The sequence below is a fragment of the Schistocerca serialis genome, chromosome 1 (genome assembly GCF_023864345.2).
Source record: "Schistocerca serialis cubense isolate TAMUIC-IGC-003099 chromosome 1, iqSchSeri2.2, whole genome shotgun sequence".
Taxonomy (NCBI): domain Eukaryota; kingdom Metazoa; phylum Arthropoda; class Insecta; order Orthoptera; family Acrididae; genus Schistocerca; species Schistocerca serialis.
In genome coordinates, this window is record NC_064638.1 from 653,134,453 (window position 1) to 653,153,277 (window position 18,825).

Consider the following 18,825-nt stretch of genomic DNA (forward strand, 5'->3'; position numbering starts at 1 on the left):
GTTCCAGGCACTTCATAAAATAGATGTGGTAGTGGTTGTAATGTCTCAGGTACAATTATTCCAATATACTGTATATTTTTAATTCTGTCTTCGCTTTCAATCAATATACCAGCAAGAACATCACTGTTGGTTTCTGAAACCATGCTACCTTCTCTAAAATCATCTGTATCACTAGTATTTTCCATTAAAACACAGTTTTCATTGTTGGACAAATTTTTATAAAAATATCGCAAAAGCAAACAAAATAAACAAACTGTAAACATTAACTTAACGAATAATATGACAGAAACAACATTAAATGACAATATTGCACAAAAACAAAAAAGTTGGATGAAATAACAAAATAAAACAAGTACTATAAAGCAAAAATTTCAACAAATCAACAATGCAGTAGCAGAGTATCAATCATCAATATTTCACAGCAATGACATTTGAAAGTCAATGACTATTTATGTACATGTAAATTGAAATGCTGAGTATCAATACTGAAGATGTTAGCTACACATTGCGGCAAATTTTAAAAGCTGGGTGAAAGTAAACAATATACCAATGAATCGGCACTCTGACAGTACTGGCATTGGTATGCAGTAACAATATGACATTACCTTGACATTCAAAAAGATTGAAAGCTGGTTTCTGCAGTTATATTGAAGATATGAACAATAGGAGAGATTCAATAAAAGTCTGCTTGAAAAAGATTAAATGATGTCCAATATCTTATGTACATTCGATGTACCAACAAGGTATAGTGGACAAATAAATAAATATATTCGAAAATGTAAAAGAAAATTTGGCATTCAAGTTGTTGTTGATTCTTGTAAGGCTGAGTTAGCTGAAGTAGGGCAAATCTGATCTGATAATGATAGTAATGAGATGACTTCCTAAACAGACAAAATAGATAATGTTAAGGTAATGAACGTAGAACAGGGTGTATACATGGAAGAGGAAAAAAATTCCCGGATTTTTCCCAGATTTCCCGGTTAAAAACACACTTTTTGTGTGTTAAGTAACACTATACTCGTCCTCGAAACTGTCAAACTTATCAATCCTTTCAATGGTTGTGGTTTTATACACCGGCATAGAATTTCCCGGCACTTTAGAAAATGAGATGTGCAGCAACATGTACACTGCATATTTTCATATTACGAAAGTATAAATTCAAATTCAAAATCGAGATTGCGATGCACTTTTGTAAGACAGTCACAGCTCATGTCAAGCGATCTCACTAGCCAATGACAGTGAATATTCAGAGCATAGGACACTTGATGTAGTCAGCCAATAGCAGCATAACTGTTAGGTAGTGCGAAGACACAAATAGGAAAAGGTAATGGTTCAAATTAATATACATAGTGTTGCCTCTGCCTGGCAGTTAAGTGTGAATTGCAGAGTAACCATATAGATGTAGATGTATAATAATGGTCTCTAAGATTAATAAGCTGCAAGAGAAGCTAAGCTTTCACACATACTGTTGATATTTTCTGCGCATGTCATATTTTAAGATACATCACACAAATGTGCCAGTAAAATTTTTAACAACGACATAAATGTCTGATCTTCTGGGCTTGAAAATATTCTAAATGGTCATCCTCAAAGACTTGATTTTTGAATGAGACCCAAATGCTCTGTGATTTAAGTAATTCATTGGACATTCGTGCATAGAGTTCATCTTGTGTAAAAGGAAATTTACTTTGAAAGTACGCTTTTCAAACAACCATTCGGAATATTTTCCTGCGACCTGTTACAAATAGGTTCACTTCAGCAGATGTCAGAGTGCGCCAGGTAACAGGCATCACCACACTTGCGCAGCTACAATGGCGCAGGAAGCCCGTATGTTCATATGTCTAAAACATTAAAACATCTTACATTAAGTCATAAAAGAAACAAGACATTAGAGCATAATCTAAGAGTTTGGGAATTTTGTGGACCATACTAAAATGCATAATTCGGCTTAAAGTGCACATTCATACCTCCAGATTCAGATGTAAATTTTCTTGGAGTACCAGTACTGTTTTATCTCATGTTTGGTTCTTTATTATGGCATAATTCCATATGTGCTAGAAGATGGAAATGTGAACTTTAAATACAGCGAACAGTTGAAACTAGCCAATAGTGTGGAATTAAACACTTTGTTTCAAATAAACTGACTGCCTCAGCGGAAAAGATTAATAGAAGTCAAATTTCTTTTAACTTCATTGTTCTGCTAGGCAATTAATGCTTGACTGTCAGAAAGGTGAAAGCAAAATGAAATCTGAAACTAATAACATATTTTGATGACAATGATGATGAGGTCCCATACTCCTAGGAGCGTACGGGATGATGCGGGAGACCCTTCCATAATTATGTGAATGTATTTTAATTCACTTGATAGCTCCTGGCCACAGAAATCCATTTTGTTTTCATTTGAAGTGAGAGGAACAAATGAAGAGGAAACAGCAAAACCACTTAACGTAAACACGGGCCACATGCAGACTACCACCTCCCCACTACAACTCAGACTGCTCAGTGCATCAGCTCTGGATCTACGTTATTTCCAAACCACAGCAGTATTAGATAGTGGCACTCTTCCTCCCTCGAGCGTTTGAGGTAGGATGCAAAAAATTTAAAAAATCGACTTTTCAAAAATATCTTCATTCTGTAGCGCACATCTTTCTGAAGAGTCTGATACATAAAACATATATGTTTGGGGGAACATAAGACATGTTATTTGGTCGTAAGTGTGCCGAAGTGCAGTGCCACGCCTCTTCACACAGCATTCTTCCATCGCACGCCTTGGTATTTCGCTCTGTGGAATTCAGACGTGTAATTGTAATGGATGCCATCAAACTATATTCAGGCCAGTGGAAATTAATATCTCCTGTGGTGCCTCTCCTGCTCCCAGTTGGCCGGTTTGACATGCTGCCCCTCTTTAAAAAAAAAAAAAATACTAGATGATATTAATACTGGATGGGATTATTTGTAACCAGCAGGGCAAGAACTCTTCAGAAAATTTGCAGTCTTTACTGCCTATTAGCTGATAACCTGCTGTTTTGTGTGACATAAAACTAGTAAAGACAAGACACAAGCAGGACAGTATACATTTCTTCAATCCTCAAGTCCTAGCTTTTTTTTCTCTCTAATCTTGCCACAGCTTTATGTGGCATACTTTCCTTTCTGGGAAAGAATCTATTACCTCATCAAAGTTTGGCAACATTTTGCTACATGAAAGAACAAAATGTGGTTGTCTAATACTAGAAAAGCTGTTAGTAAAAATATTACCCAAGACTGATGTGGTTTTTCGATCTGATTATGTGTATTTTGCCACTGTCTGCTAGATAAAATGAAATAAGCCCGCCTAATATTGCAGCAATTGTTACACACACCAAATAAATGAGACTGTTTTCGCACAAATGGTCATTTTTATAACATGACAGAATATAATTCATGAAGTACCAATATCAAATGCCTATTAGGCCTCCTAATAGCAAAAAGTTTTATGTTAGGAAATAGTTTCATGTTTCATTCATACTCTCTAGCTTCTGAAGCATCAGATCGAAAACTAGCAGTACAAAATTTTTATATAAATTTGGAATCATCATATTCTTTTATAATTTGTGTGAGTCCCTGTTTCTTCTCTTTCCTCTTTCTAACAAACAATCTTGTCATCACTAATCTTGTAACCATTCCAGCCAGTGTCAAAACTTATTCTCTGGTTAACTTCACTAACCCTGCCACAATCACCAGTTTAATTATCCCACATTTATTCTCTGGTTAGTCGTTATTACATATTGGTACAACGCATTTTCCGGGCTACTCCCAGAATAGAACTTTAGCGGCTGTTAGCCGGGGACTGTGTAACTGACCCTTAGTAGTGTAGCGGTCTGGCCAAAACTTTTCTGTCAAAATTTAATTCTCTTGGATACACGAAGAAGACAATACGTACTCCTGTTAGTCATTTATTTCCACTCTGGTAGTCTGAATCTATGGAATTCTCTAGTAATTATAGCAACGCTGATCATTTGCAAACCCAGTCAATCACCTAAACAGCAATTGGCATTCACCCATTCGGTTTTATTCCGCTCAGCTCATATAGACCCATCCGCTTTTGTCTGCAGGTAAGTTTACTTGTAGATGCGATGGGGATTCCCCTGCCAGAAACATCATGTACGCTATGCATGCATTCAAAAATCAACTTATGATTCATTCAGAAATCAACTTAGAATTTGTTCAAGATCAGATGAGCAATCAATAGACCAACGTACGCAGGATGCTAGGTGCTTTGTGAAACAAGGTCTTTTTCCTCAATAATATGAATTTGCCCCCCCCCCCCCTCCCCCGAACTGCCACCCAGGGCAGATACCCCTGTTTGACGCCGCCCCCTAGTTCCAGGCCTGTTGCGTATATGTGAATCTGGCAGCTTAGGCGCACCAGTAAAATTTTTCTGGATAGCATCTGGCTGCTAGCTGCTTTTGCTTATATAGCTAACTGCCACACTTCTGTAGCCAGAAGTAGGAGAAGGTACTACTCACACGCGACTCAACTGCACATGCACATAAGCTCCCACGCAACCGCTCAAACGAATCTAATGTAAAAAGTTGTGACGTCACGCTCATCGGAGGCAATTTGTTGTTATGAAGCATTGCATAGTCTTCCTAAAGCCTTTGACACATTTTGCTGTTAGCAGACACTTGTATGAGCACTGTGTTTCGTAGTTGTATATGGTGCATTTCCTTTGCAACTTAAGATTTATTTTCGTTTTTTTTCTCTCATTTGTGTTTTATTGCTGCAGTATTATTCTGCAGTAGCGAGATACAGTAATATTCTTTGTTAGAGTACTGGTTCTTACCAGACAGTTGCAAAAATTTAACTGAAAACTAAAACAATGAAAAGTTCCCTGAATTTTAATAAATTCCCTTTTTTTTTTTACAGTTTTCTCCCGCATGAAAAAATTCTTGAATCTCCCGGTTGTCCCGGGTCATATACACCCTGTAGAAATAGGTGAGGAAATTGCAAATGTAAGTGTTGATAAAGTAGGTCACATTGTGACAGAATGCAAGGTTGAAAAGTAATATAAAACATTTGAAATGGTCAATAAAGTATGAGTATTTGAAAGTAATATGAATACAATTACAGCAGGTAGGTAGAGTATGAAAGGTTGGAAAGACTGACTTTGCAAAATTAAATCAAACTGTCATGGCATTCCCAATAATTGATATATCTAAAATTTTCAAAGGTGACAACAAACTAAAGAGTGTGCAAAAGGTAGTTTTCAATAAGTTTGCAGAGTCTAACAGTATTGGGTTTGAGGCCTTCATTCACATGTAATTAGAATTTTTTTTTGTTATTTTTAACTTTATCTAAAAGGATGAAAGCAAAGAGTATTTAAGTGTCTGTTAATTTAATGGGAAAAATTATTTATTTTGTGTTTGGAAATCTAGTTGTGATAGAAGTGTGGACAAAATAATATACCTCTTTCAGTTAAAAAATAATATTATATTTATTGTAAGCCAAAATATAAAAGAATCTTGAATTCATCTGAAAATTTTATGGGAAAACTTAACAGAACTGTTTGTTACATCAGCAGTAGCAGAAATAATAAATTCACTGCCATTTATATACATATTGGAGGGTAATATTAATGTCATTTGTTCAAGTTAAAGTGAACTGCCTGTAATAAGTTGTATTTTAAGTAAAATGTATTACTGTGTAGCCCTTCAGGCTTGAGTAAGAAAAATGTATTATTTACAGTGAAATATGCTTTGATTTATGTGGTGTCTGTTGTGTTATCAATATTAGGTATTCTTATTTGTTACCATGAAGTGTCATTTTGGTGAGTAAGGCAAAGCAGGGATCTGAAGCTGAAGTATATAATGTGATGATGTATTTAATGCAATACTGAGGTATGTGATTAGGCTTTATAATGAAGTATATGGAAGAGTAATAAGGTGATAATGTTCAAATAATTTACAGGAATGCAGCTGGGTGACATCGTTGAGAAATGCTGATATTTCAAAAGGAGCACACCTTACCATATTCAAGTCAAACCTGCAGTTTTGCCTTGTCAGTGGCAGGGAGTGCTACTGTCAAAATTCCAGCAGTTGTCAATGACATCACCTGACTGCATTCCTGTAAGTTATTTGAACATTGTACACACCAGGAGAAACTCAGGTCTTACAAGGTAATAATATGGTTTTTAATGAGGAGTATGAGAAGTACAACATGAGATAGCGACAGTTAGTGCAATTGTTAGGAACCCTGTCTTCGTGGTAGTTAGTTTTTGTGAATACACTTCATCAGTTAGCAAACTGTAATTAATTTTTACTAATTTTAAATTAATGATACAAATAACTATTTATACATTAGAAACAAAGAAAAATATATATTACAATTAATTCAAAGCATGAAAAGTCAAAACATTTTCAGAGAAATGTGGAAAGTTAAGGAACATCATCTTTTGCATCATCACTAATTTTTCCAAATTTCACTGTCAACTGGACCCAGCATAAAGAAACTAATTTAATGTATTCCCTTAACATGCACTGCAGTAACCCCTTATGTTAATATTTTTTCAAATTATGCTCCAAAAAAATTATTTTTTGTTAATAAAGAACATCATGTAATGAATGACATTACAGATAAACAAGTAAAGACAACTTTTAAAGCTGAAAATAATGAGTCACAAAATTCTGAAGATTACCAAACTTGTGCACTGCATTTTGATTAAAATATCCTAAAACCTGAAGTCATTTTTTAGTTTCTGTGTAGCCATGAAGCCTAACCATGTATTTCACAATAGTTTCCTGTGAACATAAACCTCAGAGGAGTTGACTGGAGCACAGTGGATGTATTTATGTCGTACCACTGGTGAACACTTGTTACTCAACTGACAAACTGTCATCTCTTTCATTATGTAATGAAGTAACATCACATTCTTCTTCACTTTCTGGGCCACCAAATTCAGTGTCAAACTCAGGATCACCGTAGCCACCCTTTTGAATATCCAAAACAGCATACAGTAAAGATGATAGATAGTGGCAATCACCTCAACCAAAAAAGACAGGTAGGCTACAAATGTAGGACCAAATGCCCTCTAGCAAATGAACACTTAACTATCAGTGCTGAAATGGATATAAGTGAGGTTTCATTTTTTCAAAGGTCTGTTCTTAAGTTGCGAGAGTATACTTGGGATTTTAAGTTTCTATTAAAATAATAGAAAAAGGTAACTCAGGGTTTTATATTAAGGAGATACATTACATTACAATGAATCACTATAACTTACAAGGAAGACAAATGTTCCTCCACCTCCACCACCACCACTTCTATTCATTGGTTCAAAGGTCTTCAATCCAAATATGGCACCTCCTGAAGGTCTAGAGGTTGTATAGTTTCTTTGGCAAGCATAATCGTTGCTGTAACCTGTAAACTGAGTACAATACACAATCAGAAACAGCTGCTTTAAAGATTTATGGCTACAAAAAATATGTACAGCATCATACTGACGTAAGGAACGGAAGATTAAGAGTTTAATGTCCTGTTGACAGTGAGGTAATGAGAGACAGATCATAGTAATGTCTTGTGATAATAATTCCTTTGACAATTTGTATGTATCAAATTGAACTGCACCTAAACACTTCCAAAACTGCCTATTTATCAAACTCGGCAACCACTGCTCTGTTAACACAGTGAAGATCTGCAATGAACAGACTAATGGAGATATTAGTCTTGCTGTATTTTTGTAATTGCAATTGTCTCAGTTGTTACTTGTTGTGGTATTGTTACCTCACTGTGGAAATGGGAGCACATATCCTACAAATATAAAACAATGTTGAATATCAAGTGCAGACACCAAGTCATACAAAAGAGGAAGCTTTTGTGGTCTAATGTTTATTTCACTTAAAACATCACATTTTTGGAGGCTGTGGTCAACATGTAAAACTACTCACTGCTGTTTCATCACCACATGCAGGAGGATTCTTCAGGGCTTAACTGCTAACTGGATCAAAATTTCGTGGGGACCTCAAATTTATAGGTGCACTATCAGTTGTATTAAATGTACATTTCCCACAGATGCGGATCTAAGTGTCAACCTCTCAGCCCTTACAGAAGTCAGATGGTAACGAAGATGGAAGAGAAAATATTGAGTGAATCAATAAATTTCTTAACTGTAGGACCAATAACTAAAATGAGTATAGGGAGCTGCTAAATGTAAACTTGTGGCACTGTTAGCAAGGTAAGCATCTACCATGGCAATGCTGTACTACATCAGATGGAAAAAATTGGTTTTTAAATTTCCTGAGGCCAAATAACACACAAACAGCAAAACAGCAAAATGGTCTCAGTTTTTAATTGTCCATAAAAATGACATTGATTTATAACTGTTTGAGACTGGCACAAGATGTATTCAACATGCTGTCCATTATTTTCTGCCACAAGTTGAAATCAAGAAACAGCATGTCAGAGTGTCTCAGAGGACACATTCAGGATGTGTTGTGCAATGTGTGCCTTCAATTCAGCTACAAGCATAACTGGAGAACTGAACACAATATCTTTCAGATAACACTGCAACCAGAAGTCATATAAATGAAGACCAGGTGATCTTGACATGCAGGCTGCAGGAAAATGATGGCTGATAATTCTAGCATTTCTGAACTGCCTCTGCACCAGCCACTTCACTTGCCATGCAATGTGTGGAGCAGCACCATCTTGTATAAAAATGATCCTACCCACACATCAACACTGTTGAAAGGTTGGAATGACATTGGTGCGCAAGACTCTCACAGCATTTACCAGTGACAGTACAGGTAACAAGGCTCCCAAGGTTCATCTCCCCCATAAAATACAGCCTTATGGTAAACAATGCTGTCAACCTGCATCACAGAGTCAGCTTTGCAGAATGAAGTGGTACAGTTTGATGTGCATGCGGATTTTCTGTTGGGCATATTCTGCAATTCTGAGTATTGACATCCTTGGAGATGGAATTGAGCTTTGTCTGTTCACAGAATGTTCCATGCCCACTCACTGTCAATTTCCATGCAAGAAAGACATTCCAGAGTGAATGTTTATCATGCTGGCAGGTCAGCAGGATACCATTTATCATGCTGGCAGGTCAGCAGGAAGCAATTCCTGAACACGGGTGCTTTTATATGGGTAGGAATGCAAGGATGTTTCATACAGTTTCATGCACTATACTTGTAGGTATGTCCAACATTCAAGCAATTCTCTGTGCACTGCATGTTTGCATGTCTACACTCGGCCCCTCCTGCAATGCTGTGGCCACAACTCTGACAGACATCGAACCAAATGCTTTCCTCCTTCTTCCACACTGCCATCAAAAAATTTTGTATTCATTTTTCTCCTAGCCCTTAGCATACTTTGGACCAATACCTTTTTTTATACCCTTCAGTGCCCAGAACTTTCTTGTAAAAGAGCTTACCAGCAGTGTGAGATCCTTTATGGAGACAGTCAAGTGTGTATTTTCTTATGTTTACAGCACCATTTATTGGTCAAATTTTCATTCCAATACGTTTTTCCCTGCATCAATAATATGCTGTTCAAAATTGACATCATTCTGAGCAGCAGTTCTCCTGCTATAGCATTTTGAAACTGGAATGTTAATTCTGGACATGCAAGCCACATTTCTTTCAAAATAATACCACAACATCTTAACTTTTGTCTTACAGTGATAGAGCCTTAGTTATAGTGACAATAAATGCTATACTAATGGAAATTGCAGTCTTTAAATGGCAGTTAGGTAGATGCGAGCAGAATCATAACAGTAAATGCTGTTTTCCCTTTACGTTTGCCTAATATTATTTTTGCTTCAATTACACTGTTTGATAACTGTTCATGGCCATTTCTTGTTATAAGTTTTTAAATTAATATTGTCAGCTATTTCATTTCTTATTGCTAAAATCGCTCTTCAAATGACCAACTTGAATAATTGTGAACAATTTTCAGGGAAACAATATCTATTAATTCATTTGGACTGTTAACGATATTACATAAACAATTTGTAGGTTCAATATGGGCAGTTGCATAATCAACTGGATGAGTGCTCCACTAATCTGTAAAGTTTTTGACAAAAGTTTCACTTCTTCATCATTTGAAAGTTGCACTCTCATACTTGTACTTTCTTCACTCAAGGATAAAGAAATGATTATTTCAAACATGCATTGATTTCATCTGTTAGAGTTGATTTTGGAACAATTGGAAGCATTTACCAGAAACATCCAGAATGTGTAAGTAATGCACCTCCCATTAATTTTGGATTACCTGAAAGACCTAGAACATTCTTGAATCTTCTGGAAGATTCTGTACCATTTTGGAACATTATGCACCATTCCCCAACATTCCAGAAAGAACAATCTGGCCTGTCTCAGCCACTTCAGCACTTAATTCCACACTGCTTCACCATCTTTCCATAACAAGTCCACTGGTGTGATGCCCTCTTTTGACACCCATATCTTCGAACCCAACCTCTGCAGTTTCAAACCAAACCTTCATAATGGGGGATGGAGGACTACCGAACCACATGATGGTGCAGGAGGGTATGGTGGAGGTATAAAACCATGTATGGACACAACACACTTACATTTTTTATGTCTTCATGTACAAATTCCATTTTAAGACACTCACATCTTCATACTTAACCCCTACAGATCCTAAACAACATCTTCTTCATGGAAGGGAGATGGAAAGTTACCATACTATGCAACTCGCAGGGGGCTGCAAAATTTGCTTGCAAAGTTTTGTGGCACATACAGACACACCACACTTACTTTTATAACATTATTATTACTATTGTTAACTTTCACATGAAATATATCTGTTTCCTCTAATTCACACAATGATGACAGTCAACTGATATCATCCATCACTCTAATTCAATGTATGCATCAGTTAAGCATGAATCTCTTTCTAGATTTCTCCAGCATGTATTTTTCATGAAAAGTTCTTTGGTTTCAAATCAAGTGTCAATGTCAAAAAACTGGAACATTTTTATAAATTGCATACTTATCATCACTGCAACAAAATGGTACAGATAATGAGTATGCCACTTGCCAAAACTTTGTGGTATTCCAACTCTGACAACAGGCTGGAAGTCTCAAAGCTTTCCATCAGATTATTCAATAAATTCTAAAATACTGTCTCAGATGTACGAGGGCAGTTCAATAAGTAATGCAACACATTTTTTTCTTGGCCAATTTTGGTTGAAAAAACCGGAAATTTCTTGTGGAATATTTTCAAACATTCCCGCTTCGTCTCGTATAGTTTCATTGACTTCCGACAGGTAGCAGCGCTGTACGGAGCTGTTAAAATGAAGTCTGTAATGGATGTGCGTTGCAAACAACAGGCAGTGATCGAGTTTCTTTTGGCGGAAAACCAGGGCATCTCAGATATTCATAGGCGCTTGCAGAATGTCTACGGTGATCTGGCAGTGGACAAAAGCACGGTGAGTCGTTGGGCAAAGCGTGTGTCATCATCGCCGCAAGGTCAAGCAAGACTGTCTGATCTCCCGCGTGCGGGCTGGCCGTGCACAGCTGTGACTCCTGCAATGGCGGAGTGTGCGAACACACTCGTTCGAGATGATCGACGGATCACCATCAAACAACTCAGTGCTCAACTTGACATCTCTGTTGGTAGTGCTGTCACAATTGTTCACCAGTTGGGATATTCAAAGGTTTGTTGCCGCTGGGTCCCTCGTTGTCTAACCGAACACCATAAAGAGCAAAGGAGAACCATCTGTGCGGAATTTCTTGCTCGTCATGTGGCTGAGGGTGAAAATTTCTTGTCAAAGATTGTTACAGGCAATGAAACATGGGTTCATCACTTTGAACCTGAAACAAAATGGCAATCAATGGAGTGGCACCGCACCCACTCCCCTATCAAGAAAAAGTTTAAAGCCATACCCTCAGCCGGTGAAGTCATGGTTACAGTCTTCTGGGACACTGAAGGGGTTATTCTGTTCGATGTCCTTCCCCATGGTCAAACGATCAACTCTGAAGTGTATTGTGCTACTCTTCAGAAATTGAAGAAACGACTTCAGCGTGTTCGTAGGCACAAAAATCTGAATGAACTTCTCCTTCTTCATGACAACGCAAGACCTCACACAAGTCTTCGCACCCGAGAGGAGCTCACAAAACTTCAGTGGACTGTTCTTCCTCATGCACCCTACAGCCCCGATCTCGCACCGTTGGATTTCCATATGTTTGGCCCAATGAAGGATGCAATCCGTGGGAGGCACTACGCGGATGATGAAGAAGTTATTGATGCAGTACGACGTTGGCTCCGACATCGACTAGTGGAATGGTACCGTGCAGGCATACAGGCCCTCATTTCAAGGTGGCGTAAGGCCGTAGCATTGAATGGAGATTACGTTGAAAAATAGTGTTGTCTAGCTAAAAGATTGGGGAATAACCTGGTGTATTTCAATGCTGAATAAAACAACCCCTGTTTCAGAAAAAAAATGTGTTGCATTACTTATTGAACTGCCCTCGTATATAACTGGAATACAAAGGAATGCTTTTCTTCTCTCTCTACTCTACTTTTTTGCCTCTTTTTTTCTTCTAGTAAATGTCCAATAATAAAATTTGTGAGCTTTAATTTTGTTTGCATTATACACAACATATTTGAATTTCATATGAAAGTACAACTTCATGATTTTTTGCACACTTTTTTTCAAGCAATAGTTTTATGTCACATGTGGCTCTGGAATTAACATTAGAAATACATTAGGGAACAATATTTTTGTCTCTTAACACATTCAGTAATAATATTTTTTTTCATTTAGGAAAAAGTAATAGGTATAAAAAATGCAAAAGAATGTAATTTTCAACAAAATATTTACCAGGACTCCAATATATAACAATTCATATCTATTTTTGGACTAGTATCACACTAAAACCCACATCTCTGGCCCAGGTTGTTGATGTACATTTTTTTCAGTGGCACTCGACTCAGAGGTACGCTGGTTCAAATCCTGGTGGTAGAAAATTTTCATTGCCTGTATTGTCTGGCAGAGGGATGAGGGGTGATGGCGTAAAGTTCTCGACCACCAGTTTTTCTGCTAATGTCCAGGATTAAATGCCAAACCTCTCTGCAGTGTCTCAGGAAGTGAGGGTATGTGACACTGTTGCTTATCCATCTGTCAAACGGGGCATTAAGCTCAGTGGTCCCCTTGATGCTACTTAAGAGGGGTAGCTATGTAATGGCACTGGGTTTCACCCTTTTTCCTTCCCTTTGTCAATAGCAACACAAACCCAACACTACATTGTACAAGCAACTCATCACAGTCATTTACACAACACAGATACACAAATGATACTTCATAACAAGTCAGAGGAAGGCAATGGCAAACCACCTCCATTAGGACCAGGATTCCTGCATCTGAACCCCTGCATTCATTCCCCGAATATGGGTCTACTCTGACTTTGATCAGATTGTGTTGTTGTTGTGGTCTTCAGTCCAAAGACTTGTCTGATGCAGCTCTCCGTGCTACTCTGTCCTATGCAAGCCTCTTCATCTCTGAATAACTACTATAACAAAGAAAATAATCAATTTTTGACAACATGACATAACTGGATAGATAAAAATCTACTCACCAAGTGGCGGCAGGAGAAAACACACACACACACACACACACACACACACACACACACACATTAAAAGAACTGCCACTTGGCGAGTAGATTTTTATCTATCCAATTGCATCATACTGTCAGAACAACTACTGAAAGTTACATCCTTCTGCATCTGCTTACTACATTCATCTCTTGGTCTCCCTCTATGATTTTTAATCCTGGAGGAAATCCAGCACTACACTGGTGACCCACGGATGTCTCAGAATGTGTCCTATCAACTGACCCCTTCTTCTACTCAGGTTGTGCCACAAATTTCTTTTATCCCCAATTCTATTCAATGCCAGTTCATTAGTTACACAATCTACCCATCTAATTTCAGCATTTTTCGGTATTGATCAGACTAATGCTCATCATTAGAGACTCCATTTACAGAATACTGTAGAAGTGATTGCACATCAGTGAAATATAAGACATGCAGCTAGGAAAAACAAATAGAATCTACTGTGAACACAACAAAACTTCCCATGAACAATAACCTAAAAATAGTACTATTCTGGCACAAATGTATTGACTGTTCTAACATAAAAATTTTCACTTTCCCATGTGCAGTAGAAGTTTTAGAAATGTAATGCCAGTATTGAGAAAGAGAGCTGAAAAACAAAGTGTATGTATGTTTATGTACATTTCAGCACTGCTCTGAACTGACATGGTACATTTACAAGAGGTGACATAAAACAAAATTTTAAACAAGCCATAAGATTATTGAATCAATAGTTTTCTGGTTGCTATGCTGATTGGTGACAATCCTGATGACATAAAACCACTGCGGATGCAGATGGTTGTGAGAATGCTTAGATTTAGAGTACTGCTTGGAGCAATCACATCCAGACTTGGTACACATACGATTTATTATCTGGAAAACAAAAGAACTGACTACACTCCTGGAAATGGAAAAAAGAACACATTGACACCGGTGTGTCAGACCCACTATACTTGCTCCGGACACTGCGAGAGGGCTGTACAAGCAATGATCACACGCACGGCACAGCGGACACACCAGGAACCGCGGTGTTGGCCGTCGAATGGCGCTAGCTGCGCAGCATTTGTGCACCGCTGCCATCAATGTCAGCCAGTTTGCCGTGGCATACGGAGCTCCATCGCAGCCTTTAACACTGGTAGCATGCCGCGACAGCGTGGACGTGAACCGTATGTGCAGTTGACGGACTTTGAGCGAGGGCGTATAGTGGGCATGCGGGAGACCGGGTGGACGTACCGCCGAATTGCTCAACACATGGGGTGTGAGGTCTCCACAGTACATCGATGTTGTCGCCAGTGGTCGGCGGAAGGTGCACGTGCCCGTCGACCTGGGACCGGACCGCAGCGACGCACGGATGCACGCCAATACCGTAGGATCCTACGCAGTGCCGTAGGGGACCACACCGCCACTTCCCAGCAAATTAGGGACACTGTTGTTCCTGGGGTATCGGCGAGGACCATTCGCAACCGTCTCCATGAAGCTGGGCTACAGTCCCGCACACCGTTAGGCCATCTTCCGCTCACGCCCCAACATCGTGCAGCCCGCAGCCCGCCTCCAGTGGTGTCGCGACAGGCGTGAATGGAGGGACGAATGGAGACGTGTCGTCTTCAGCGATGAGAGTCACTTCTGCCTTGGTGCCAATGATGGTCGTATGCATGTTTGGCGCCGTGCAGGTGAGCGCCACAATCAGGACTGCATACGACCGAGGCACACAGGGCCAACACCCGGCATCATGGTGTGGGGAGCGATCTCCTACACTGGCCGTACACCACTGGTGATCGTCGAGGGGACACTGAATAGTGCACGGTACATACAAACCGTCATCGAACCCATCGTTCTACCATTCCTAGACCGGCAAGGGAACTTGCTGTTCCAACAGGACAATGCACGTCCGCATGTATCCCGTGCCACCCAACGTGCTCTAGAAGGTGTAAGTCAACTACCCTGGCCAGCAAGATCTCTGGATCTGTCCCCCATTGAGCATGTTTGGGACTGGATGAAGCGTCGTCTCACGCGGTCTGCACGTCCAGCACGAACGCTGGTCCAACTGAGGCGCCAGGTGGAAATGGCATGGCAAGCAGTTCCAAAGGACTACATCCAGCATCTCTACGATCGTCTCCATGGGAGAATAGCAGCCTGCATTGCTGCGAAAGGTGGATATACACTGTACTAGTGCCGACATTGTGCATGCTCTGTTGCCTGTGTCTATGTGCCTGTGGTTCTGTCAGTGTGATCATGTGATGTATCTGACCCCAGGAATGTGTCAATAAAGTTTCCCCTTCCTGGGACAATGAATTCACGGTGTTCTTATTTCAATTTCCAGGAGTGTATAACGCTTCATAGATCGGGTAGGGCAAGGAAGGTCATGACAAGTAGACATACCTTTGGAGAATCTTTATCATAACTTAGCACACTTTTCACTATTTGATATCATCATGTTTCTCCCACAGGCAGATCAAGAGATAGTATCAGGATAATCTGGTCAACTCAGAAAAAGACAACTACCATAAAACTAATATCAAATAATATTACAAAATCTTTGAAAGACAACTGCAGCAACACAGCCTTCTTACATTATACTAAAGTTTGAGATTGGGAAAATGCACGTAGTATAAAGGAATATGCCAAAATCATGGCAATGGAATTCAATAAACTTCTGATAAAAGTTAACACAAACTCCCTAATGAAACTGAAACCTGAACGTAAAAATCTCCAACAATCCAAGAGTGAAAAGAAGCATTACATCAGTAAAAACCAAGTCTTGGTGAAAATATGGAAGTATATCAGTGACACAGTTTGGATATACCCACATACACTGAGGTGACAAAAGTCATGGGGTAGAGATATGCACATATAGAGATGGCATTAGTATCGTGTGCACAACATCCACAAGGGCAGTGCATTGACGGAGCTGTCATTTGTACTCTGCTGATTCATGTGAAAAGATTAATGATGTGATTATGGCCACACAACAGGAATTAACAGATTGAACGCAGAATAGTAGTTGTAAATAAAGGATGGGACATTCCCATGGGGTAGTGATATATGCACATGTACAGATGGTGTTAGTATCACGTGCAAATGATCCACAAGGGCAGTGCATTGATGGAGCTGTCATTTGTACCCAGGTGATTCATGTGAAAAGGTTAATGATATGATTATGGTCACATGACAGGTATTAACAGACTCTGAACGCAGAATAGTAGTTGGAACTAGAAGTATGGAACATTCCATTTAGGAAATAATTAGGGAATTCAATATTCCGAGATCCCTAGTGTCAAGAGTGTGCCAAGAATACTAAATTTCAGGCATTATCTCTCACCTGGACAATGCAGTGGCCAATGGGTTTCACTTAACAATGAAAAACAGCGATGTCTGCATAGAGCTGTCAGTGCTAACACATAAGCTACACTGTGTGAAACTGCACAAATCAATGTGGGCTGTACAACAAATGTTTCCGTCAGGACAGTGGAGTGAAATTTGGTGTTAACAGGCTATGGCAGCAGATGACCACGCAAGTGCCTTTGCTAAAAACTTTGACATTGCCTACAATGACTCTCCTGTGCTCGTGACCATATTGGTTGGACTCTAGATGACTGGGAGACCATAGCCTGATCAGATCAGTCCCAATTTCAGTTTGAAAAAGCTGATGGTAGGGTTTGAGTGTAGTGCAGACCCTCATAAAGCCATGGACCCAAGTTGTCAACATGGCACTGTGCAAGCTGTTGGTTGCCCTATAATGGTGTGGGCTGTGTTTACATGGAATAGACTGGGTCCTCTGGTCCAACTGAACCAATCATGGACTGGAGATGGTTATGTTTGGCTACAAGGAGACCATTTGCAACCATTCACAGATTTCATGTTGCCAAACAAAGACTGAATTTTTATGGATGACAATGCAACATTTCACTGGGCCACAATAGTTTGCTATTCGTTTGAAGAACATTCTAGGCAGTTCAGGTGAATGATTGATCACCCAGATTGTCAGACATGAATCCCATAAAAATGTATAGGGTACAATTGAGGGGGCAGTTTGTGCACAAAATCCTGCACTGGCAGTACTTTCACTGTTATGGACGGCTACAGAGGCAGCATGGCTCAGTATTTTTGCAGGTAACGTCTATCAAATTGTTGAGTTACTGCACTACGCAGGGCAAAAGGAGGTCCAACAAGATATTAGGAAGTATCCCATGATTTTTATCACCACAGTGTACAGTTCAATCAAAAATTTGGACAACTGAAAAATTTCCCTAACTCTGACCCACAGATATAATTCAACCACTCAACAAAAAAGGAGGCGAGAGCAATCCAAAAAGAAATGAGGCAAGGGCAATCCAAATAACTACAAAGGTATATTTCTCCTGGCTGCACATACAAGAGCTTCTCCAGAATTCTATATAGGAGAATTGAAAAATACCTAGAGTGAGAATTAGGTGGATACCATGTAGGCTTCACACCACTGAAGAATCTGCACAGAACAAATAACTTTCAAATTAGTCACACAATACAACAGCAAACAAAACAAGCCTCTTGCAATGCCCTTTTTAGATTTTGGGAAGGCATATGACTGTGTCCAGAGACCAGTAATATTGAAAATATTAAGAAATTTCAGATTCTGCACAAAATTAATCTCACTGATAGCACTCACCTTAACCACCACAAAATCATAAGGAAATTCTGTAGGGAATTTTTCAACAATCCAACAACAAGTTAAAACTCTATAGGAATAACACAGAAATTAATCTAACAATGGAAAATCCAGGATGGAATGTAACAATACCAGAGAAGGTAAGTTGCCACTCACCATATAGCGGAGATGCTGAGTTGCGATAGGCAGTGTGGTTTCAGTTCTCTGAGACTGCAGACGTGTGTGCAAGTTGCGTTTGCGTGAGTGTGTGTGTGCGTGTGTGTATGTGTGTCTACTGCTGACAAAGGCCTTAATGGCTGAAAGCTATAATTGTGTGAATCTTTTTGCTGTGCATATTGCGACTCAGCATCTCCGCTATATGGTGAGTGGCAACTTTCCTTCTCTGATGTTGTTACAGAAATTAATCTCACAGTTTACTTTGAGAAAACAGAAATTACATTACCTGACCCACCATTTGTAACTAAAATCACAACATGAAATCAAAATCAAAGACAAATTGAAATATATAGGGAAAACTATAACATAAAACCTTACCACAAACATGTGTGACAGAATGCACAAAGTGATCAGAGCACAATATATCA

At 39.1% G+C, this 18,825-nt stretch overlaps 1 protein-coding gene across 1 annotated transcript in view; it reads right to left on the minus strand.

The window, feature by feature from the left end:
• LOC126479258 (leukocyte tyrosine kinase receptor-like) overlaps positions 1-18,825 on the minus strand; it is a 782,006-nt gene that overhangs the window by 192,656 nt on the left and 570,525 nt on the right. Inside the window, 1 exon segment of the mRNA XM_050103770.1 lies at positions 7,256-7,399. Coding sequence (XP_049959727.1) covers positions 7,256-7,399 — 144 coding nt within the window.